Source organism: Gorilla gorilla, chromosome 18 (assembly GCF_029281585.2).
Source record: "Gorilla gorilla gorilla isolate KB3781 chromosome 18, NHGRI_mGorGor1-v2.1_pri, whole genome shotgun sequence".
NCBI classification, from domain to species: domain Eukaryota; kingdom Metazoa; phylum Chordata; class Mammalia; order Primates; family Hominidae; genus Gorilla; species Gorilla gorilla.
This window is the reverse complement of record NC_073242.2, coordinates 86,193,279-86,215,203: the sequence shown is the minus strand read 5'-3', so window position 1 is coordinate 86,215,203 and position 21,925 is coordinate 86,193,279. Positions and strand designations below refer to the sequence as shown.

The 21,925-nt window shown below is 50.2% G+C and overlaps 1 protein-coding gene across 11 annotated transcripts in view; it reads right to left on the bottom strand.

Annotated features, from left to right (window-relative positions):
• Window positions 1–363: 363 nt before the first annotated feature.
• Window positions 364–21,925, bottom strand: part of NLRC5 (NLR family CARD domain containing 5) — a 93,546-nt gene continuing 71,984 nt past the window's right edge. For 6 of the 11 annotated variants that reach the window (XM_019012782.4, XM_055364298.2, XM_055364299.2 and 3 more), the window contains 19 exons: window positions 21,808–21,891; window positions 21,638–21,721; window positions 18,039–18,125; window positions 16,723–16,803; window positions 15,867–15,950; window positions 15,509–15,601; window positions 13,413–13,496; window positions 12,692–12,775; window positions 9,186–9,269; window positions 7,005–7,088; window positions 6,529–6,612; window positions 6,109–6,192; window positions 5,891–5,968; window positions 4,777–4,860; window positions 4,618–4,689; window positions 4,259–4,342; window positions 2,710–2,793; window positions 2,280–2,363; window positions 364–1,473 (listed from right to left, as the gene is read on the bottom strand). In XM_019012782.4, coding sequence (XP_018868327.3) covers window positions 1,362–1,473; window positions 2,280–2,363; window positions 2,710–2,793; window positions 4,259–4,342; window positions 4,618–4,689; window positions 4,777–4,860; window positions 5,891–5,968; window positions 6,109–6,192; window positions 6,529–6,612; window positions 7,005–7,088; window positions 9,186–9,269; window positions 12,692–12,775; window positions 13,413–13,496; window positions 15,509–15,601; window positions 15,867–15,950; window positions 16,723–16,803; window positions 18,039–18,125; window positions 21,638–21,721; window positions 21,808–21,891 — 1,615 coding nt within the window. In that variant the 3' untranslated portion in view covers window positions 364–1,361. Of the gene's footprint in view, window positions 1,474–2,279; window positions 2,364–2,709; window positions 2,794–4,258; window positions 4,343–4,617; window positions 4,690–4,776; window positions 4,861–5,890; window positions 5,969–6,108; window positions 6,193–6,528; window positions 6,613–7,004; window positions 7,089–9,185; window positions 9,270–12,691; window positions 12,776–13,412; window positions 13,497–15,508; window positions 15,602–15,866; window positions 15,951–16,722; window positions 16,804–18,038; window positions 18,126–20,341; window positions 20,990–21,335; window positions 21,480–21,637; window positions 21,722–21,807; window positions 21,892–21,925 lie in introns of those variants that run through there. The other 5 variants (XM_055364301.2, XM_055364303.2, XM_055364302.2 and 2 more) reach the window with 3 other exon arrangements.

Sequence of the window (21,925 nt, the reverse complement as noted above, 5' to 3'; positions counted from 1 at the left end):
TGCTGGATCAGCACTTAAAAGCAAGCAGAATCTGAATTTTTATGTAAAATTCCCAATTTTGAATACTGACAATGAATTCAGAAAGTAGTTTCAATGTTATGCAAGTCAAACAAAAAATGTTTCCAACATGCTGAGCTTCTATAACACCCTCACGTTACAGGCGAGGTCTGGAGAGAGGAGGTAACTTGCCCATGGCCACGTGACTAGAGACAAGGCCTGAGCTGGGAACCCATGTCTCCTGACTCCCAGGCCAGTGCTCCACTCAGCACACCTCTCTGTTGTTTGCGCTGCTGTCCAGTCCTTACGGCAGGGGGTGAACCACTTCCGACTTCAGTGGGGTAAGAGGAAACATTGGATTCAGGCTAGACGTGGAATACCATTGTGTTTATTGATCAAACCTGGCTTTGAGTGTGACAGAGCCATTCTTGGTTCTCCTTGGAAGTAACAAGAACACTGGGTAACATGTGAAGTGCATGGAGACTCACCTGAATCCCACCAAAGTAGTAGCTGGACCCAGTAGCCTAGCTTATTGTCTTGGCAGTGCCCCCTACACAGTACCATTAGACCTGGCTTTGTCCCTTACATAGGACAGACTGGGCTTCTCCACTCCCGCCAGGCTGGCCCTACCTCCACCTGTCCTTGGAAGCTAGTATGTAAGTAATGGAGGGGTCATCAAGTTTATAGATGGGTAGGCTGAGGATTGAGGCAGGAGGGGACTTCATGGCTGAGTCCCTGGCTTGTTCCAGAGCCCTGGCCCTTGAGCCCCTGGACTGGTCAGTGCATGGACACTCTCCCCTCCCAGCTCGGGTGGAAGACTTTTCCTGACTTAGCTGCTCCATACACACAATTTATAAATATGTATTTGCTTTAAAAATTAATAAATTAGATCTTGGGCCAGCCTGAGGTCATCTGGCCAGCCATGAGTCCTGTGACATGGACATTTGTCATGTGTCATATATAGACCAACAATCATGTATCCTGCCACTTGGGATGCCAGCACCCATGCCACAGAACACGTGCCACACTGACTTTCATGTAACGCCACATGTCAAGGGGTCACACTGCCACATATAACCGTACGTGTCATGCATTGTCATGACACCCTCATTGTGTGTCGCATGTCCCCAATTGATCACACATATCCCACGTAATGCAGGGTACTCCTTTGTCCAGACCCAGCTCCTGGTTCCCAAAAAAGTTCTTCCTGAGGACTGCAGCAGGACACACGTATCCCTCCTCCTGGGTGGAGTGCAGAGCGCCCTGCAGAGGCTCTTCTTTTCTGAGTCATTTATCCCAGTGGGCGAAAGGTGGATCATTTGGGTGCATCACTTGGCTGGATTCCAAAGGTCTTGAGGGGGCCATCAAGTACCCCAAGGGGCCTGGGGCTGGTTGTCAAAGAAGGCAAAGTCCAGCCTGGGCTCCTGGCTCTTCAGGTGCTGGGCCATGTCACAGGGAATGGGGTTATTCCAGAGGCTGTGGGGCACAGATATAGGCACTCATTCATCCTCCCATCTCTGCCATCTGTCGTATCTGCAGATTGGGAGGCTGAGGCCCAAAAAGGTAGAGCTGTGCCTAGAGTTACCTGGCAGAGGCAGGTGTTAGACCAGCATAGCTGACCTAGGGAGAGGGTGTACCCCACACCTGCCTCCTGAGTCCTCCAACTCAACCTTCCTCCCTGGGAGATAGTGATGCCAGCTAAGGCCACACTCATATGACACATTTGTGCAAATAGGGAAAAGACCCTCTTTCTTCAAGATGTTTTACTGCCATCTGTCTGAAATTGTCATAATATATGATTTTGGTAGAACAAGGTACTTTACTCTCATCTGCTAGAAATCTAGCAGGTTGACAATGTGAATGGTGCCCCTTAGGTTTAATGCCCTTGTGCAGTGCACAACCTATACAACTGTATGTGATGGCTCTGATTATAGCTGCCATTTTAAGTGCTTACTATGTGCCAGGCATTGGGTTCAGTGCTTTATATGCTCATTTAGTCTTTACAACTCTCTGAGGTAGATACTATCAGTATCCCCATTTCACAGATGAGAAAATTGGGGTTCAGAGAGGTTGAGTTATGGCTACAAAGTTACACAATTGGCAAGTGGCAGAGCTGGGGTTTGATCCAAGTCTGCTTGCTGCCAAATTCTTGGTGGAGTGGTCCAAGTCTCCTTTGATAATCCCCAGCCCAGGCCCCGCCGCCTCCTCCAGGGAGTCCCATTAGATCTGGGGGTTGGTGTAGCCTCCCACCCACCATCCCTGCCCCTGCAGGCCTCTGTTACCGGATGACTTGGATGCTAGACCCCTGGGCCAGTCCTTCAGCCAGGAGCCAGGCCCCCAAAGCTGTGATCTGATTCTTCTCCAGGCTTCTCAGTGGACAGTGAGGGGAGGGGAAAGAGAAACACGGCCATGAGAATGGGTGTGAGAGTTTCCTAGGTCCCTTCCTCAGGCCAAGGTCAGGGGACACAGTCTCCCACACTACCTTCTCAGGGAACCCAAAAGACAACAGGGGACTTGTGGCAGGTGCAGCAGGAAGGCTGAAGGCTAGAACCCAGGGGGAACTAAGCCTGGCAGGGGCTTGGAACAGGCCAGAGTGTGCAACTCAAGGAAGGGCTTTCTGGGAGGCAGGGGACTGACCCAGTGGCCTCTTTGGTGTTCCCGGGATGTAGGTCCCCCTTTAGCCCGTCCCATTCCTCCCCCGGCCCCTCATACTCCACTCTCTTCAGCCGGCCCATCTGCGGCAGCACCTGGGCCAGCTCGGCAGCCGCCTCATCCCCGAGGAGATTCCAGGACAGCCTGCAGGGTAGGGGTCCCAAAGTCAGCGGCAGGAGAGCAAGGAGGTCGAGGGGTGGAGACAAGGCAGTGAATGGGGAAAGCGGGGCACCAGTCGTGGGGGCAAGGGTTTTCAAGAGAGGCCACCTGATAGGGTGCTTGTGTGTCCTCCCCTGAAGACGTCAGGGTGCAGGTTACCTTCCTCCCTGCTCCCCTCCCCGTCAAGTTTGAATCATGACGTTGTTCACAAGATGTTGCCATTTTTGCCACATACATGTACCTCCTGTATTTAAGATGCATCATATTTTTCTTTAAATCGGCCCCCTCTTTTTTCTTACTTTAAAAAATTAATCTTGGCTGGGCGTGGTTGCTCACGCCTGTAATCCCAGCACTTTGGGAGGCCAAGGTCAGGTGTTTGAGACGAGCCTAACCAACATGGTGAAATCCTGTCTCTACTAAAAATACAAAAATTAGCTGGGTGTGGTGGTGGGCACTTGTAATCCCAGCTACTCAGGAGGCTGAGGCAGGAGAATCCCTTGAACCCAGCAGGTGGAGGTTGCAGTGAGCCGAGATTGCACCATTGCACTCCAGCCTGGGCAACAGAGGGAGACTCCATCTCAAAAAAAAAAAAAAAAAATCTTGAAAGGAAACATTTATTACTACTATCAATGGAAAACTTGAGTTACAGACTCCATATAGAAGGTAGTTATAAAAATAAATATAGTACAAACAATGGTATTAACTTCTAGTTGGAACATATGCCCTTCCTAAGATGTTGGGTTTTTAACCCTTTCGGTTAAAAAGGGAGAATCCAGTGTTAGGTGTTAAAGATGAATTACCACTGATCTGAGACTTTCGCTTTGGTGTAATGAGAAGGGTTAAGACCTTTAGGATGCAAACTAACATCATCTCGTAATCACTTGTGTCCTGTTCTTTAGGAAACAGCTTTGTCCTCCATACCATGGTTAGGGTCCCAGGCTAGTCCTAGAATTCTAGTTTACTCATGAGGCAGCACTGCAAAGCCCCAAGGTCTGGGGGATTCTGATTGCTAAGAGACAGCCAAGCACGGCCAGCCAGCAGGTCTGGGGGTGGCTTTCTCCTGGCTTTAGCCACTGTTTCTACCAACAGTGGTTCATAAATGGAGGTTTCATCAAGCAGGCAAGGTGGTCTATCCAGTTGCCTCCCAAAAGGAAGGTTGGACCAAAAACCTTTAAAGACCATCTGGTCCACCTCCCCTCCCACCAATCTACAAATGGGGAAAAAGGCAGAAGAAGGTAAACTGTTTTACCCAACAGTACCTGCAGCTCAAATGTTAAAATGTCTTTGAGAGGATGTCTGAGTAAGGATGATCTTCCCCATTTACAAATGGGAGGACTGGCCAGAGAGGATGGGAGCAGCTCCAGGCCACACAGCAGGCTGGAGCCAACTCCCCCGACCCCTCCCCACTTTTCCTTTTCCCAGCCAGCTCAGGGCTCTTCCAATCACTCACAAGATTACTTCCAGGGCAGGACAGCTCGTGAAGCTGGAGGTGAGGAGCTTGGCAGTCTGGTTGTCAATCTTACAGGAAACCAGGCTGGGGATGGAGAAGAGCATGGGATGGGATGGGGGTTGTTTGAGTCAGGGGATCTAGCAGGTCCTGTCTCCCACAGTCAGCACAGGAGGGAGCAGAGCCACCAGGGTCTGGGGTAAGCTAGGCGTTTTAGGAAAGACTTCCTTTCTTGAGCCAGGCCCCCACCATCCCTGGGGCTTCTATCACGTCAAAGGCCTCCCCAGGTGTTAGGCTCAGTCAGAGAAGGGCTGCCCTCAGCCTGCCACTGGTCCCCCAGGCAGGCAGGGGAGGCTACTTACTCTATCTGTCTGAGCAGCGGGAGCTCCTTACAGAAACGCAGGACCCCTCCAGCCAGGTTGTTTTCGGCCAAGCTGCAGGGTAGGGGAGATACCTGTGAGAGGAACCCCCAGACCTGCCCAGGACTGTCCCCGTGCCTGGGCTGGGCAGCCCCTACTTACCTGATCTCTTCCAAATGGGGGGATCCATCCAGGGCCTGGGCCAGGCTCAGGGCCCCACCTGGGCCCAGATGGCTGAATGGTAGGCTGGGGAAAGAGGAGAGGGTGAGAGGAGCCTGAGGGACTGGCGTTTCCAGAGCCCCACCCTCAGCCTTGTCTCAGGTTGCAGCGCCAGCCCGTAGACAGTCTCTGGCTAATTCCCCATCCACACAGGACCTGGGTAGGTATCAAGGACCCTGGCTTTGGGGTCTGAGATCCCAAATTCAACACCTGGGTCCTTCGTGTATGAGTAAGGAAAATTCTCCACACCTCTCTTGGCCTTCATTCCCTTGCCTGGAAAAGGGAGCACATAAAAGTCCCAGCACCAGCCAGGCATGGTGGCTCACGCCTGTTATTCCAGCACTTTTGGAGGCTGAGGTGGGTGGATCACTTGAAGCCAGGAGTTCAAGACCAGCCTGGGCAATATGGTGAAATCCCGTCTCTACTAAAAATACAAAAATTAGCTGGGCATGGTGGCGCATGCTTGTAATCCCAGCTACTCTGGAAGCTGAGGCACAAGAATTGCTTGAACTCGGGAGGTGGAGGTTGCAGTGAGCCGAGGTTGCACCACTGCACTCCAGCCTGGGCGACAGAGAGAGACTCCATCTAAAAAAAAAAAAAAAAAAAAACAAGGTCCCAGCACTCTGGGACTCTGGGGGCTGCCATGAGGCTGCAATGAGGTCAATTGTGAAGTGCTGAGGCCACATTGATTGGCACCGTGCTCCTGCGAAGCCCTCTGCCAGGATTTCTCATTCGCCCTCAGGGACCCGCTCACAGGGCACAATGAACTGGGATCATTGTACTTCTTTTGCATGTGAAGAAACTGAGGCTGAGAAGGGGTAGGGGTTTGGCCAAGGTCAGGCAGGAGCCAGTGGCAGAGCCAGGACTAGGCTGGGCCTCCTGATTTTCTTGCTGCAGACATCAGAGGCAGGGAAGGAACAGGCAGGAGAGTGGGTACATGCCAAGCTTGACTTGGGGCAGGGCAGCTCAACTGATGGGGGCCTAGACCCCCCCCCCACTGCTCCCGGGGACCCTCCTCCCCACCAGCCCTGCACGGTGTGGGCAGGGGGCCACTCACTGTAGGACCCTCAGGTGCTGGGGCAGCTCCTGAGCCAGCCCCAGGGCTGTGGGATCCCCCAGGGCATTGCAGCCAAGCCTGGAAGAGGAGAGGAATGAGCATTGAGTACTGGGCCTGCCCACTCGGGACCCCCACCCTGCCCTGTGCCCACTGCGGGAGAGGAGGCCAGGTGGACCTGGGGGGCACAGAGGGCAGAGGCCACCTGGGCAGACACTCACATCAACTCCTCCAGGCGCCTGCAAAGAATGAGAGACTCTGCCAACTGCACTCCCCCGGCTGAGCTGATGCTATTCACTGAGAGGCTGTGGGAGGGGGCAGCCATCAGGTCCTCTGATGCCCCCTCTCCCGACACCCCAGCACATCTGCTGGGTCTGCCACCCCTGCTTCAGGGGGCCTAAGAGACAACCCCCAACACCACACACCTACCCAGACAATGAGGCAGAAAGGCCCAGAGAAGAGCAGGGGCTGGGGTGGCTTAAGGTCCCGCAGTGAGGGCCAGGAGGTCACCGAGCCCCACTGCCTGGACACTGAGGTTGGCGCAGGGGAGAGTTTACCATGCTGGCCTGAGCTAGGGGCCAGTATCTCCTAGGACCATGGTGTGACCCCTGTGGCCCTCCTCTGTAGGGCTGGCTACTCACTCTATCTTCCTGAGCTCTGGCAGCCCAGGCAGGATGGTAGCTAAGTGTTGGACACCAGCGTCTCCAATCTGGTTGTGGCTCAAGCTTGGGGGAGAAAACAGCTTCATCAGCCTTCTGCCATCTCATCTTGTCCACACCCCACTCCCAGAAAAAGAAGGGGAGGCTGAAGTCCCAGGAAGGGCCTCGACTCACACAGAGAGCCCCATCACCCCATGTTGAGTGACAGCCCCAACCCTTGGCTTCTGTTTAGGATGTTCTCCCCATTGTCTGACCTAAATCCCTCTTGCTGCAGTTGACACTCTTACATCCTGTCTTTGGGTCCCCCAAGCTTCTAGGCCCCAGGTTGTTTACACAGTGTAGAAGTGGGTGAAGGAGATGAGATGAAGAAGCAAAGGGCGTGCTCAGGTAGCCCCTTGCCCTTGTCATCTTTCCCGGCCAAAATTGTCCTGGGTCTGGGGGCAGAATGGGCAACTCACTCCAGCTCCTCTAGGCTGGTGGCAGCCCTGAGAGCCTCAGAAAGGTGGCAGCAACCGACATCACCGATACTGTTCCTGTTCAGTCTGGAAAAGCAGGGAATAGACCAAGAGGCTTTCAGGAGCTTAAAGGCCTTTGCAGGTGCTGTGCTAAGAACTCTACAGTTTGCAAAGCCTTACACACCCAGGAATTCATATGCTGGTAGCAAAATTTCTGGGGGTCATGGCAGGTGGGGGGTGGTAAGCAAGGTGGGAATTATTGTCCCCAGTGTCCAGGTGAGAAAACTGAGAGCCAGCAGTGAGCTGTGACTGGCCAGAGACTTAGGGACTTGCAGGCTGGGTGGAAACAAATCCAGAGCCCCTGGCCCAGGAGCAGTCTCTACATTTCTTTGCCAAGCTTCACCTCAGCCTCTGTGTCAGGGATCTCCGGGCTGGCCCGGCTGAATGCCAGTTTCACGTGGGATTCTCTGATTCACGCAGATCAGTTCTCAGGGGCATATGTGTTCTCATCCATGCAAATGGTAGGTTTTTCCTTAAACCCAGGGTATTGTCTTTACTGAGCCCTGACCTTGCTCTGCCTGGGTAGGAAAAAACAATAAATAGCTGAGGCAAATGGTCTTAGCCCCTTGGGAAGTATTTGTTTGCATGTTGTTTTTACTTTCTTTTATTTTGCAAATTAAATTTTAATGGGGCTGGGCGCGGTGGTTCACACCTGTATTCCCAGCACTTTCGGAGTCTAGGCAGGTGGATCATTTGAGGTCAGGGGTTCGAGACCAGCCTGGCCAACATGGTGAAACCCCATTTGTACTAAAAATATACAAAAATTATCTGGGCGTGGTGGTGCATACCTGTAATCCCAGCTACTTGGGTGGCTGAGGCACGAGAATTGCTTGAACCCAGGAGGCAGAGGTTGCAGTGAAGTGAGATCATGCCACTGCACTCCAGCCTGGGCGACAGAGTGAGACTGTGTCTCAAAAAGTAAAAATAAAATAAAAATAAATAAATACATTTTAATGGATCACCTTTCAGTAAATTAATTTTGGGTGAAATGGTCCAATATGATATAACCTCCTGGAACTCTCTAACCTCATTTCCTACCTACTCTGCTCTGCCCGAGGTAGGGGGTAGGAGGTGTACTTGGATATAAACAAAGCAATGCTTTGTGTCACTGCTTGGATTTGTTTTTAGTCAAAAGATTTCATGTTTTGAAAAATCACATTGAAAGTAAGTGTCATGTTTATCCTAGCGGCAGGGAGTGAAATCACAAAGGGAGTGAAGGAAGGCCACCCCATCTGAGTCTAGACCCACACTACTCAAAGTGCAGACTGTGGCCCCCAGAATTGATACCACCCGGAAGCTTGTTAGAAATGCAGAGTCTGAAGCCAGGCGTGGTGGCTCACGCCTGTAATCCCAGCACTTTGGGAGGCCGAGGTGGGCAGATCACCTGAGGTTGGACGTTCAAGACCAGCCTGACCAACATGGAGAAACCCTGTCTCTGCCAAAAATACAAAAATTAGCCGGGCGTGGTGGCGCATGCCTATAATCCCAGCTACTCGGGAGGCTGAGGCAGGAGAATCGCTTGAACCCGGGAGGCGGAGGTTGCAGTGAGCTGAGATTGCGCCATTGCACTCCAGCCTGGGCAACAAGAGCGAAACTCTGTCTCAAAAACAAACAAACAAACAAAGAAATGCTAAGTTTGGGTGCAACGCCTTAGGCCTGTAGTCCCAGCTGCTTAGGAGGGTGAGGCAGGAGGATCACGTTCGCCCAGGAGTTTGAGGCTGCAGTGCAACACAATTGCACCTGTGCATTGCCACCGCACTCCAGCCTGGGCCACACAGTGAGGCCCCAACTCAAAAAAAAAAGCACAATCTAGGCAGAATTCCAGACCTGGGGAATCAGAATGAGCATTTTAACAAGAGCCCAGGGTGAACTGTGTGCATGCCTCAAGGGTTGTTCTACGACGTGGGCCTAAGCCCTTTAGGCCACTTTTGTAACCAGGAGGAAGCTGATGGCATTAGAAGGCAAGAGCAGTGGGCACCCACCTGGGAGGGCACAGGGATGGGCCTGGGAGGGATCCGCAAAGGATCCCCTGGGAGGTGGCCTCAGTGCTTCCCTGGATGTGGTCCCAACTGAGTGGGAAGTGTTTCTTCCCACTCATTCCCATGGGGCCACTCCGTCACTCACCTGAGGCTCTGCAGGCAGGTCATGTGGCTTAGTCTGTGAGTAAGCAAGGCCAAGGTGGAGCTGTTCAGCAGAAGGTGACTGAGGCTGGAGAAGAGGAGGCCAGGTGAACTTGACATCTGGGGGTGGGGCACTGTCCAGTCTGGGGGTCTGAGGCCTCTGTGCTTAGCAAGCCTAGGGACCTCCAAGACAGCCACTTATTTCCACACAGTGTAAAAATTCTACAAAATGAACTGTACTGGGAGGTCCAAATGCTGTTTCTCTGCATGAATTACTGAGGTCAGGCAGGCAGCAGTTCTATGTTCTGAACCACATGGACCCAGACTAATGATCCGTAATAATGGCGGTCACACATTGATCATAAAATGTGGGCCAAACTCAGGGCTTGGGGCCAGCTGGAAAGGTGGGTTTATTATCATCCCCATTTTACAGGTGAGGAACACCAAGGTTCAGAGAGTTAGAGAACTTGCTTAAGGTCATACACAAAGTGGCTGCTTCAGGAACAGAACCCAAAACTATAGAACTCCCATTCCTGAGCCCCAACCATATGTGACCCAGGCGATTGTACTTCTAGAGGCCCCCAGCCTAGGCAGGAGAGGAGAATAACAATAGCTAGCACTTGTAGAGTGTGAACTCTGACCAGACTCTAAGAATGTAACACATATTATCTCATTTAATCCTCACAACAACCCTAGCAGGGGAGATTGCTCTTATCCTCAAAGTTAAGATGAGGAGGCCAAAGAACAGAGAGGCTGAGGGACTGGCACGAGTTCACACATTAAGAAACAGAACTGGCTGGGCACGATGGCTCATGCCTGTAATCCCAGGACTTTGTGAGGCCAAGGCGGGTGAATCACCTGAGGTCAGGAGTTCGAGACCAGCCTGGCCAACAAAGTGAAACCCCATCTCCACTAAAAATAGAAAAATTAGCTGGGCCTGGTGGCATGTGCCTGTAATGCCAGCTACTTGGGAGGCTGAGGCAGGAGGGTTGCTTGAACCCGGGAGGCCGAGGTTGCAGTGAGCCAAGATTGTGCCACTGCACTCCAGCCTGGGCAACGGAGAGAGACTGGGTCTCAAATAAATAAATAATAAAATAAGAGGCAGAAGCAAAAGATGGTCAACTGTCTTGGTTGGCTCAGAACAGAAGGGTTTTTCCTGGATGTGGGACTTTGGGTGCCAAAATGGGGAAAGCTCCAAGCAAACTGGAAGTGTCAGTTACCCTACCCAGAGTTGAACCCAGGCAGTGAGGCTCCTAACTAGGGTCCATGCTCCTACCCACTCCATCACAGGTATACAGCTGGAAGAAGCTGACTGGATTTGAGGGTAACTGCCTGTGGGGATTTACACTTGGAAATGACAGATCTGAGATGGGAAGAGACCTCCGGGCACTGACAATCCATCCCCTTCCTTCGGACAGGGAAGATATCATTATGCCCAGTTTACAGATAGGGCAACTAAGGCAGCAGGAGGTAAGGAGCAGCACATGGTGCCTGGGAAATCAGGAGGAAGAAAAAGGCCCCCAGGGCCATGGATGAATCTGTCCTGTCCCCGGCCCAGGTGCCCAGCTCAGTACATATTTGTCGAATGCATGAATGAGCCAATGAATGACCTCACTGGGCCTCCAATCCCCTAAATAAAAGCTTCCAGAAGGCTGAGCTGAGATGCAGGTACATGGACAGTGGGCAAAGAAACAGACCAGTGAGACGACAGGAGGGCCCTGTGGTCAAAGGTCTCTGTAATCCCTCTTCTCCTTTTACCTGATCCTCTCCCCAGGAGAAGCAAAGAGGGACAAGCGGAAGAATTTCAATGTTAAGGGGCAAAAACTCAAAAGGCTACTTTCAAGCTGAATTCAAAACATATGTAGAAAAAAAAATCTGGAGAAAAATTCACAAACCGTTCAACAGAAGTTTTCTCAGGGGGTGTCATCTCCAGGGCATTTCATGTTATTTGTTACATATTTCTAGAATGATGGAACTTTTAATATCCAGTGTGTATTTTTGGTCATCAGAAAAAGTTAAGAGATGAAAAGCAGAAGATATTCTGTTAAATTTTCTGTCCAGATACTGTCTAAACAGGAATCTGTGCAGGACGGGGACCTGTCTTTTAGACTGAGGCTGTTTCTGGCATTTCTAAGAATTTGATGACTTCAAATTATGGGGGAGAGTAGTAAAAGCTGCCAGTTACCAAGGAAACAACTGTAGACAAATGTAATGGACATCTGTAGATTTTTTTCTGCCCAGAGTTTCTTTCCTCTTCTGTTACTCACACCCTGAAATACCACCCGTCTAAGTCCAGAAGATAGGGTGTGCATGCGCCCAGGTCTGGCTAGTGATGAGAATATTTTGTGCTCACAGCCACAGTGATTGCTTTAGGGTGGGGCAGGTGACTCAAGCTAGTCCAGTGAGACTCAATCTAGGACCTTTTGTTGTAACCACAGGGAGAATGGTACTTCCTTTCCACTAAGCTGAGAGAAAGTAAGCCTGCAGGTGCAGGGATGGCCTGCCTGAGAAGGAAGCCAAGGTGGACAGAGAAAGAGTAAGGGCCAGAGTGAAGTATGTGAGAGAGAAGCCTGACAAATACAGAACCCCTGGATCCAGCTGTGCCTGAAGTCACTGGCCTCGTAATTTTCCATGACATAAGCCAATATATTTCTGTCTTGGATTGCTTTGAGTTGTGTATTCTGTTTCCTATGACCAAGGTTCTTGCTGGCACTGAGAGCCAGAATAGAAAGTAAAAGGTCATGTAAGGGCATTCAGCTCACCTGGGTCCATCCAGAAACACGGCGATTTGTGTTCACAAAACATGCAAAGGTTCCTAGGCATGCTACTCACTGACCATGCAGCACTAAGCACCATCACCCCTCACTCACCCCTTTCCCCATTAACCACCATCACCACTCACTCACCCCCTTCCCCATTAACCAACCCCACCACTCACTCACAACCCTTCCCCATTAATCACCATCACCACTCACTCACAACCCTTCCCCATTAACCAGCCCCACCACTCACTCACCCCCTTCCCCGTTAACCACCATCACCACTCACTCACAACCCTTCCCCATTAACCAACCCCACCACTCACTCACCCCCTTCCCCATTAACCACCAACACCACTCACTCACAACCCTTCCCCATTAACCACCATCACCACTCACTCACCCCCTTCCCCATTAACCAACCCCACCACTCACTCACAACCCTTCCCCATTAACCACCATCACCACTCACTCATCCCCTTCCCCATTAACCACAACACCACTCACTCACAACACTTCCCCATTAACCAACCCCACCACTCACTCACAACCCTTCCCCATTAACCACCATCACCACTCACTCACCCACTTCCCCATTAACCACCATCACCACTCTCACCCCCTTCCCCATTAACCACCATCACCACTCACTCACCCGATTCCCCATTAACCAACCCCACCACTCACCCACTTCCACCATCCATTAACCAACCCCACCACTCACTCACCCACAACCACCATCACTACTTACTCCAGCCTCTTTAGCATCCATTTCCCCTCAAGGGCCCTCATCAGCGCCTTGGTGCCCTCCTCATCAAATTGATTGTTAGACAAGCTGCAGAAGACCAGGCAGAGGCAAGGGTTAGCGCAGCCTGCCCAGCCCTGCAGCTGAGCTGTCCTGTCAGCTCCCCTCTCCTGCTCTGTCCCCTGAGAGGCCAACTCTGCATCTGCATGCCCTGGGCCACCCTCGCTGTCCAGGTTCCCCATGGGTATCCCTGGCCCCAGGGCTCAGGCTCTGGGTAGGCATGATAGTCACAGCTGGCCCAGCTGAGAAACTATGCCCTGGATGAAGGCTGCAGAGAGGAAGCTCGGGGACTAGGGACACACACACACACACACACACACACACACACACACACACACCCTCTTGTTCTTCAGCCCTCTCCGTAGCCTGACTCCCACAGCCAGCCCAGCAGAGCAAGGCTCATGAGCCCCATTTCGGTAGATGAAGCAATCAAAGCCCAGAGCGGAACAGCCATGCCCACAGCCCCTCTGTGAGTCAGTGGCGAAATTCAGACCAAAACTGTGGTGCTCTTCCTTCCCAAGGCCACACCCAGAACTGCTGCACTTCATCAGGGGAAGGGTCATTGGTTGAAGTCTCATTGCCTGCCCTCCCAAACGCCCTGCTCTCTTCTCCACCCCTCACCCTCAGCTGGGCCACTTGTCCCCGATCCCTCCACTCTGCAACTCACTCCAGCTCCTCCAAGTGGTGGCAGTGGCCCAGACCAGATGCCAGGCGGGCGAGGCCCTCGGTGCTCACACAGCTGGAGGTCAGCCTGGTGGGGGTCAAAGGGCAACAGGTCAGGCAGGAGCCGTCCTGGGTCTTGGGAGCTCTGAATGCTGGTGGCAGAGGGCAAGGATGTGGGGTAGGAATGTGGGGGGCAATGTGAGGAGACCTCCTTCCCTTCGTAAATCTCTTCCACCATGAACTCATTAAGCCACCATAGAGCTTGGAAGCAGAAGCATGGACTAGTTCAGTATTTCCTAAACCGCAATCATTCAGGTAGCAACTTCACAACTTAAGCCAGGATTAGGTATCACTGTAGTTTAGCTAGTTACTGTTGTTTATTACAAACTCTGCATCTTTAAAGCAAATACTGAAGAAGTGTCAAAGATCTCTCTGTCCTAAAGAGTTTCTTCCTTTTTAAACATTTATTTTATTTATTTATTTTTTGTAGAGATGGGGGTGGTCTCGCTATGTGGCTCAGGCTGGTGTCGAACTCCCGGGCACAAGCGATTTTTCCTCCTCGGCCTCCCAGAGTGCTGGGATTACAAGCTTGAGCCACTGTTCCCAGCCCAAGAGTTTCTTCTTGGTGTAATCAGTTAGATGGAAATAAAATGTAAAGTTAGGAAAGCTACATTTTGCAACTGTCATACTGAATCATTGATTTAAGTAAGATTTATTAACGGCTGCTAAAATTTGCCGATGAGAGTTTGAGGAAGACTTAATACATAATCTTAAAGTATCTCCCCGCATAATCTATGTTGATTACAAAGGGAAAGTTAGTAACTTTGCAAGTGGAGAGACTTGGCAGACACCACTGTTACAGGTGATCACAGTTAACATCACCAGCCCGAGGACTCTGACACATCATGTGCCCCGATGGAAGGCACGATAACACAGCATCACCTGTGTGATATTCCTGCCCAAAGGGCAGACTCTAACTCTAAACATGAGGAAACATTGGACGAACCCAAGTGGAAGGACATTCTATAAAATAGCTGGCCTGTAAATGTCAGAGACAATGCTATGAAAGACAAAGAAGGGCCAAGGACGTGTTCCAAATTGAAGGAGGCACTAAAGAGATGACACTAAATGAGACGTGTGATCCTGGATTGGATCTACAACTGGGAAAAAAATGCAATAAGCAACATTATTGGGAGAACTGGTGAGATTGGAGTATAAACTGTAGTTGAGATAATAGTAGTGTATCAATGTCACATTTCCTGGATTTTATAATTTTACTGGATTATGGAAGAGAATGTCCTTATTTCTAGCAAATTCGCTGAAATGTTAACGGGTAAAGGGACATGATTACAACTTACTTCTAAATGGTTCAGAAAAGGAGAGAGGGAGAGAGTGAAAGAAAAGGGAGGTGGGAAAGAAGGAGGGAGGGAAGAAATGAGCAAATGTGGAAAAATTTTGGCAAAGGGTGAATTTGTTCTTTTTTTTTTTTTTTTTTTTTTTTTCAGAAACAGAGCCTTGCTCTGTCACCTAGGCTAGAGTGCAGTGGCACAATCTTGGCTCACTGTAACCTCAGCCTCCTGGGTTCAAGCAATTCCTGTGCCTCAGCCTCCCAATTAGCTGGGATTACAGGCATGCACCACCATGCCCAGCTAATTTTTTTGTATTTTAGTAGAGACGGGGTTTCACCGTGTTGTCCAGGGTGGTCTCGAATTCCTGAGCTCAGGCAATCCACCCGCCTCGGCCTCCCAAAGTGCTAGGATTACAGACATGAGCCACCACGCCCAGCTCTAAGGGTGAATTTGGGTAAATGGCACACAGCAGTTCTCAGTCTTCTCGAAACTTTGTGTTAGTTCGCAGTTATTTTAAAAGAAAAACAATGAAAGAGTGTTAAAAAGGGAACAACTTTCTTGCCATGTGGCTCAATGTTCCTAAGGTCATGTTTACGACTAGGTACCCCTAAAAATCATCTCCAGGGCCACCTGTGGTTTGTGTCCACAGGGTAAGACACCGAGTCCTCTGAGCCCAGGGCTGGGAATAACGGGAGGTGTCAGGGCAGGGCAGAGCTGAAAAGGGGACTGAGTGAATGTCTTGTCTACATACCGAAATGTCTTCAGCTCAGAGAGGGACAGCAGGAGGCTCTGCAGCAGCAGGGAACTGGCATCATCGTCCTCACAGAGGTTAACCTGAGACAAGCTGAAAAGGTCCAAGGATATTCCAGAGGATTTCAGGCTGGACACACCTCAGAGGTCATCACATCCAGAAGGGGGTGCCAAGAGAGGAGAAGGGGCCACCCAAGAGCTCCCCTGAGCCACCCTGGGGCTCTCCCTCCCCTCCACTGGCCAAGTGTGATTTTCTCCTGCACAAGGAAGTGAGAATGCCAGGGTCACACATGGCCTGGAGTAGGTACCAGGGTCAACCAGAGAACTCAGGGCCCCACACAGAGTTTCCAGGCGCTGACCTGAGCTGCTGCAGCCTGGCACATGTCTCCATCAGCTGCCCGACAAGAAGGCTGTGGTGGGCCCCAAGGTCACAGTGAGCCAACCTGGACACGGACAGGGAGATGACAGTTTTGGAACATCTAGTCCAGTATGTGGGATTCAGTATCTGCCTGCAAGGAGCTTATGGTGTAGGGGTAAATAAATGCTGATCAAATGAAGTCCTACAGTTTGCTATTCACTTATGAGAAGTGCTAGGAAGCAGGAGTCCAGATGGGGCAGCTGGTATGGTTGTGCGGGTTGTTCACTGCACAAGGACACACAGCCGAGGAGGTGAGGTGAGGCTGAGATCCTACCATGCTCTATTTCCCAGAATGTACACATGCAGGGCTGCATCCACTCAAAAGGGTGACATTTTAATTTCCCAAACTGTGCCATATGGATTAGGGATGCTGTGAATCCAGGGATCTATAAGAGTGGATAATGGAAGTGTTTGACTAAGTCTTGGGGTCCAGGGGGCCTCCCTGAGGTGGTGGCATTTAAGCTGAGACCTGAGGGATGAGGAGGAGTTAGGCAGGTGAAGCAGGTAGGCGTGAAGAGAACATTCTGGGCAGAGGGCACAGTCTGTGCAAATGCCCTAAGGTCTAAGCAAGATGGTGTTCGGGGAAGTGAAAGTTCATGGGGGTGACTGGAGCTGAGACTGGGGCCTGAGGTGGGGCTGAAACGCCTCAGAGGTGGGTTGGTCAGACCTGTGTAGGCTGTGTAAAGACTTCGAACCCCTAAGGTCTCTGGGCAGGGTGATGAATATTGGTCAGAAGCAGCCCTGCCCCCCTCCCCAACACCAGCCCCTGCCTTGGGGTCCGTGGTGCTGGGTCCCACCTGAGTGCCACAGCTTCTGGATTCTCTTCCTGGCGAGGAAATTCCAGCTGGACACAGAGCTGCTGCTGGGTCTCGGAGATGCTGAGGAGTGAGCAGTAGCCAACGTGAGGTCGGGCAGCCTTCCCCGGAGGGCCCAGCTGGCACCTGGGCTGCCCAGCTCCAACTCTGAACTCTCACTTTGCCTGGGTCCCCTTCTCCCCTGCCAGGGACCAGCTTAGGACTGGAAAGTAGGTGCTTCCGTGAGTCACACACAATACCCCAAGTAGTGCCTTTTCAACAGTTTTTCTCTTTCTTTTTTTTTTTTTTTAAAGAGACAGGGTCTTGCTCTGTAGCCCAGGCTGGAGTGCAGTGGTGGGCACGATCATAGCTCACTGCAGCCTTGAACTCTGGGCTTCAGTGATCCTCCTGCCTCGGCCTCCCAAAGTGCTGGGGTTACAGGTGTGAGCCACCTCGCCTGGCCCTTTTCAACAATTTAAAGTTAATAAGTTGATAAGCCTTTTCAGACCATGACAGAAAGCCATTAGAGGGATCCAAGGGCAGTTCCAGAATTTTCTGAGGGAGGGGCACAAGGACCACAGTGTGGTGGAAGGGTGGGATAGGGGATGTGTCTGGAGTCTGCATTTGCGCTCTAAGCTCACTGCCTTCACTTGAATGTTATGTTCATGGGGTGCTTATGGGGAGAGGGCTATGGGAGATTATAAAGTTCCCAGAGCATCCCCTTGCTCACTCCTGGAGGAGAGAAGGAAGAAGCAGGGCAGGCTGTGTGGCTGGTGACAGTACAGCAGACATCTTTACAGGCTCCAGTTCTTGTAATCCTCCCAGCCCTACAAAGGGCTGTAATTAGACTCTTTTAAGAGCAGGAGGTTGAGGCCAGAGAGACACGGTAATGGGCTCCAACCAGTAAGTGACTGAGTTGGGATCTGAACATAGCTGAGTGGGTTGCTAAAACCTTTGCTATAAGCTACTCTGTGTGTCATTGTGTTATTTCTGGTTGAAGAGCCATGATGTGTGTTACTGCATCTGGGGGGCCACTTCCAAGCAACCAGCGTGGACTCCCAGCCATGTCTGCCTGGATCCAATAGCCCTTTGTTTTGACTCTGGGGATGTCTTCCTCTGACACTGTGGCTTGACTACTGCACTAGTCCCAACAAATGTGTAGCCCCTCACATATGCCCCAGGAGCTCCTGCTACCCTGGGGACATGGAGAACTAGCTGGTGACACAGCTATTACCCCACAGGATGAGGGAAGGTCAAGGAAAAGTCCCAATGCTTATGAAAGATGAAGAATTCCAAGGGGGCCTCTTCTCTGGACTCACCTGATTTCAGTGACACTGCCTGAGGCCTGGGCGCAGACTTCTAACAGGGAGAGAACCCCGGCTCTGTCCGCCCACGGCTCCTGCACCCTGTCACAGAAGGGGACACAGATAAGGCCCCCCCAAGGTGAGCAGCAGACAATCAGCACACATGACGGGGCCGGGGGAGGAGTGTCAAGGGGGGACCTAGAGGCTTTTTGAGTTTTTTTGCTCATTTTAAAACTATAAAATTATACAAGTAGGCATCAATCTAAAAAAGGAAATTAACATCACCCTTATTCCAACAACTATTGTTGTGACAATCCAAACAGAAAATATTATTTTTTAAATGATATTTTTATATTTTATTTTATTTTATCTTATTTTATTTTTGAGACAGAGTTTTGCTCTTGTTGCCCAGACTGGAGTGCAATGGCATGATCTCAGATCACTGCAATCTCTGCCTCCTGGGTTCAAGCCATTCTCCTGCCTCAGCCTCCCAAGTAGCTGGGATTACAGGCATGCGCCACCACGCCCGGCTAATTTTTGTATTTTTAGTAGAGATGAGGTTTCACCATGTTGGTCAGGCTGGTCTTGAACTCCTGACCTCAAGTGATCCACCTGCCTCGGCCTCCCAAAGTGCTGGGATTACAGGCGCGAGCCACTGCACTGGGCCACTGATATTTTTAGATTTAAGAAAAGATTCACATAATGTTACATCACAAAGGTAAGGAAACCAAACTGTATATAAAACATGATCCCAATTTTGCATTTCAAAAAAAGGAAAGTATTTGGAGAAAAAAAGTGTGGAAAGAAAGAGGGAGAGAGATGTGTGGAAAACATAGGAAAATATATTAAATGTTTATGGTGGTTGTTTAAGATGATAGAATTCTCATGAGTGATTTTTATTTTATGTCTTCTTTAATTTTCTATATTTTCTAAACTTTCTACAATGCATGTGCATTAATTTGAAAGTAGGAAAAAAGAGAATTAAGTCAAATATTACTGCTTTAAAGTTATGCTGAATTTTTAAAGCACTATTTTCTTTATGTATTTCTGGATTTTCTGCACATTGCAACAATGATTAAATATTATTTTTTAATTTTTATTTTTTGTAGATATGGGGTTTTGCCATGTTGTCCAGGCTGGTCTTGAACACCTGAGCTCAAACAATCTGCCCACCTCAGCCTCCCAAAGTGCTGGGATTACAGGCGTGTGCCACTTCCCCTGGCCAATATTATTTTTAGACTAAGAAAAGTTCTATTTAAAAATGTTATTTTCGCTGGGTGCGGTGGCTCACACCTGTAATCCCAGCACTTTGGGAGGCTGAGGTGGGGGGATCACGAGGTCAGGAGATCGAGACCATGCTGGCTAACATGGTGAAACCCCGTCTCTACTAAAAATACAAAACATTAGTCAGGCTTGGTGGCGGGCACCTGTAGTCCCAGCTAGTCTGGAGGCTGAGGCAGGAGAATGGCGTGAACCCAGGAGGCGGAGTTTGCAGTGAGCCGAGATCGCACCACTGCACTCCAACCTGGGCAACAGAGCGAGACTCCGTCTCAAAAAAAAAAAGTTATTTTGGGTCCTCTAGCAATTCTGGATATATAACCAAAATAATTGAAAGCTGGGACTTTCTGGCTGGGCATGGTGGCTCACGCCTAGCACTTTGGGAGGCTGAGGTGGGAGGATCACTTGAGCTCAGGAGATCAAGATCATCCTGGGCAAAATAGTGAGAGCTCATCTCTATTGTTTTTGAAATAAAATAATATTTAAAAAAAGAAAGCAGGGACTGTCAATTGGGCACTTGAATGGACAACCCAAGCGTCAATTGATGGATAAGTGGATACACAAAATGTGGTCCATCCACACAATGGAATATTATGCAGCCTTAAAAAAGGAAAGGGCTGGGTGCGGTGGCTCATGCCTGTAATCCCAGCACTTTGGAAGGCTGAAACGGGCAGATCATCTGAGGTCAGGAGTTCGAGACCAGCCTCGCCAACATGGTGAAACCCTGTCTCTACAAATATACAAAAAAAAATTAGCTGGGTGTGGTGGCGGGCGCCTGTAATCCCAGCTACTCCGGAGGCTGAGGCAGGAGAATCGCTTGAACCCAAGAGGTGGAGGGTGCAGTGAGCTGAGATCGAGCCACTGCACTCCAGCCCAGGTGACAAGAGTGAGACTCCGTCTCAAAAAAAAAAAAAAAAAAAAAAAACAAAAAGGAAGGAAAGTCTGACACAGTGACACACGCTGCAACATGAATGAACCAGAGGACATTATGCCCAATGAAATGAGCCAGTCACAAAAAGACAAATACAGACACATACAAATGACTCCACTCATATAAACTATTTAGAGCAGTCCAATTCATAGAGACAGAAAGCAGAATGGTGGTTGCCAGGGGCTGGGGTAGGGGGCAAATGGGATGTTGTTTAATAGGGACAGAGATTCAGTTTTGCAAGAGGAAAAGAGTTCCGGAGATTGGCCGTACGAAAAAGTGGATGTACTTAACACTCCTGAATGGTACACTTAGAAATGATTAAGATGGCAAATTTTGTTATGTGTATTTTACAATAATTTTTTACAGGTTATTTTGGGGAACAGTCAGTCCTTAGGTGCCTTGTCACAGGCTGCAGTGAGAAGTGCACAGCTCTGTCGGTGACGTAAGTTTTTTGGGCACAAACATGAAACTGAATGTCATGGAGCCTTTTGATCTAACGTCCAGTTTCCAGGAAAGTCGGGGTTAGAGGAACACGTGCCATGACATCATGAGAAAGCCACCAGAGTCAGGAGCGGGACAGTCTGCAGTACACACAGTTGCTGATTTTGTCAACAGACACTGACATGAAACAGAAAGCTGTGGTGAGGGGGTGGGGGCAGTGATGCCGCAGGTTAGAAGAGTCAGAAGACCATCGCCATCCCGTGCAAATGCAGACCAGATGTGACAGATCCTGGATCCCAAAAGCCAGCTGTCTCATCTGGGGGACAATGGGGACATTTTAGATTAGACTAGGTAGTACCCGACACTAAGGAATCGCTAACTGAGTTTCTTAGGTGTCCTGATGGAACTGTGATTACAGAAAAAATGTCCTTATTTTTTGGAGCTTCACGGTGAAATATTTAGGAGTGATGGATTATGAGGTCTATAACTTACTTGAAACCGCTTCAGCTGAAATAAAAATAAAAATAGAAGCAAATATAAAAAAAGTATGAATAACTGTCAAACCTAGGTTCTGGGAATAGGAGTTTTAAAAAATTATTCTTTCTACTTCGGTATCTTCTTTTTCTGAGTGTTTTAAAATGATCATAGTGAACAGACAGACAAGAACTTCGTTTCAGTTTATTTTTGTCCTCAGTTCAGTATCCTCTGAAACCTTCTTTCTTTCTTTCTTTCTTTTTTTCTTAAATCCCAAAGCACAGGCCTCCAGTCTGGGGAAGGACAGTTTCTCTGTGTGCCTTGTGGAGTCTCTGGGACAGATGGACAAGGTTTGCTCAGGGTCCAGATGGCAGGGTTGTGGGTACAGGAAATGACTGGGGCCATGATCCTGGGGGCCTCTTACTCCAGTGCCCACTCCTGCTCCCATTCATGCCATGGCCCCTCCCGGAGGCAGCGGGGGAGGAGATACCTGAGGCTGAACAGCCCTGCGGGTCGTCCCACCAAGCGCAGGAGGATGGCCAGCTGCTTCTGGCCCAGGCAGCACTGGGTCAGCCTGGGGACAGAGGTCAGTCACTGAGGTGGCTCTGGCAGGGTGCCCCCACCCCTCTGCTGTCCTCACGGGCTGGGTGGGTCACTCACGTGAGCTCCGTCAGCTGCAGAGACTGGCTCAAGCCGGTGGCCAGCCTGGACACGTGCTCTGGCTGGAAGCTGCACTCACTCAGCCTGAGGGCAGAAAGCCAGGGCAGAGCCTGGGTGA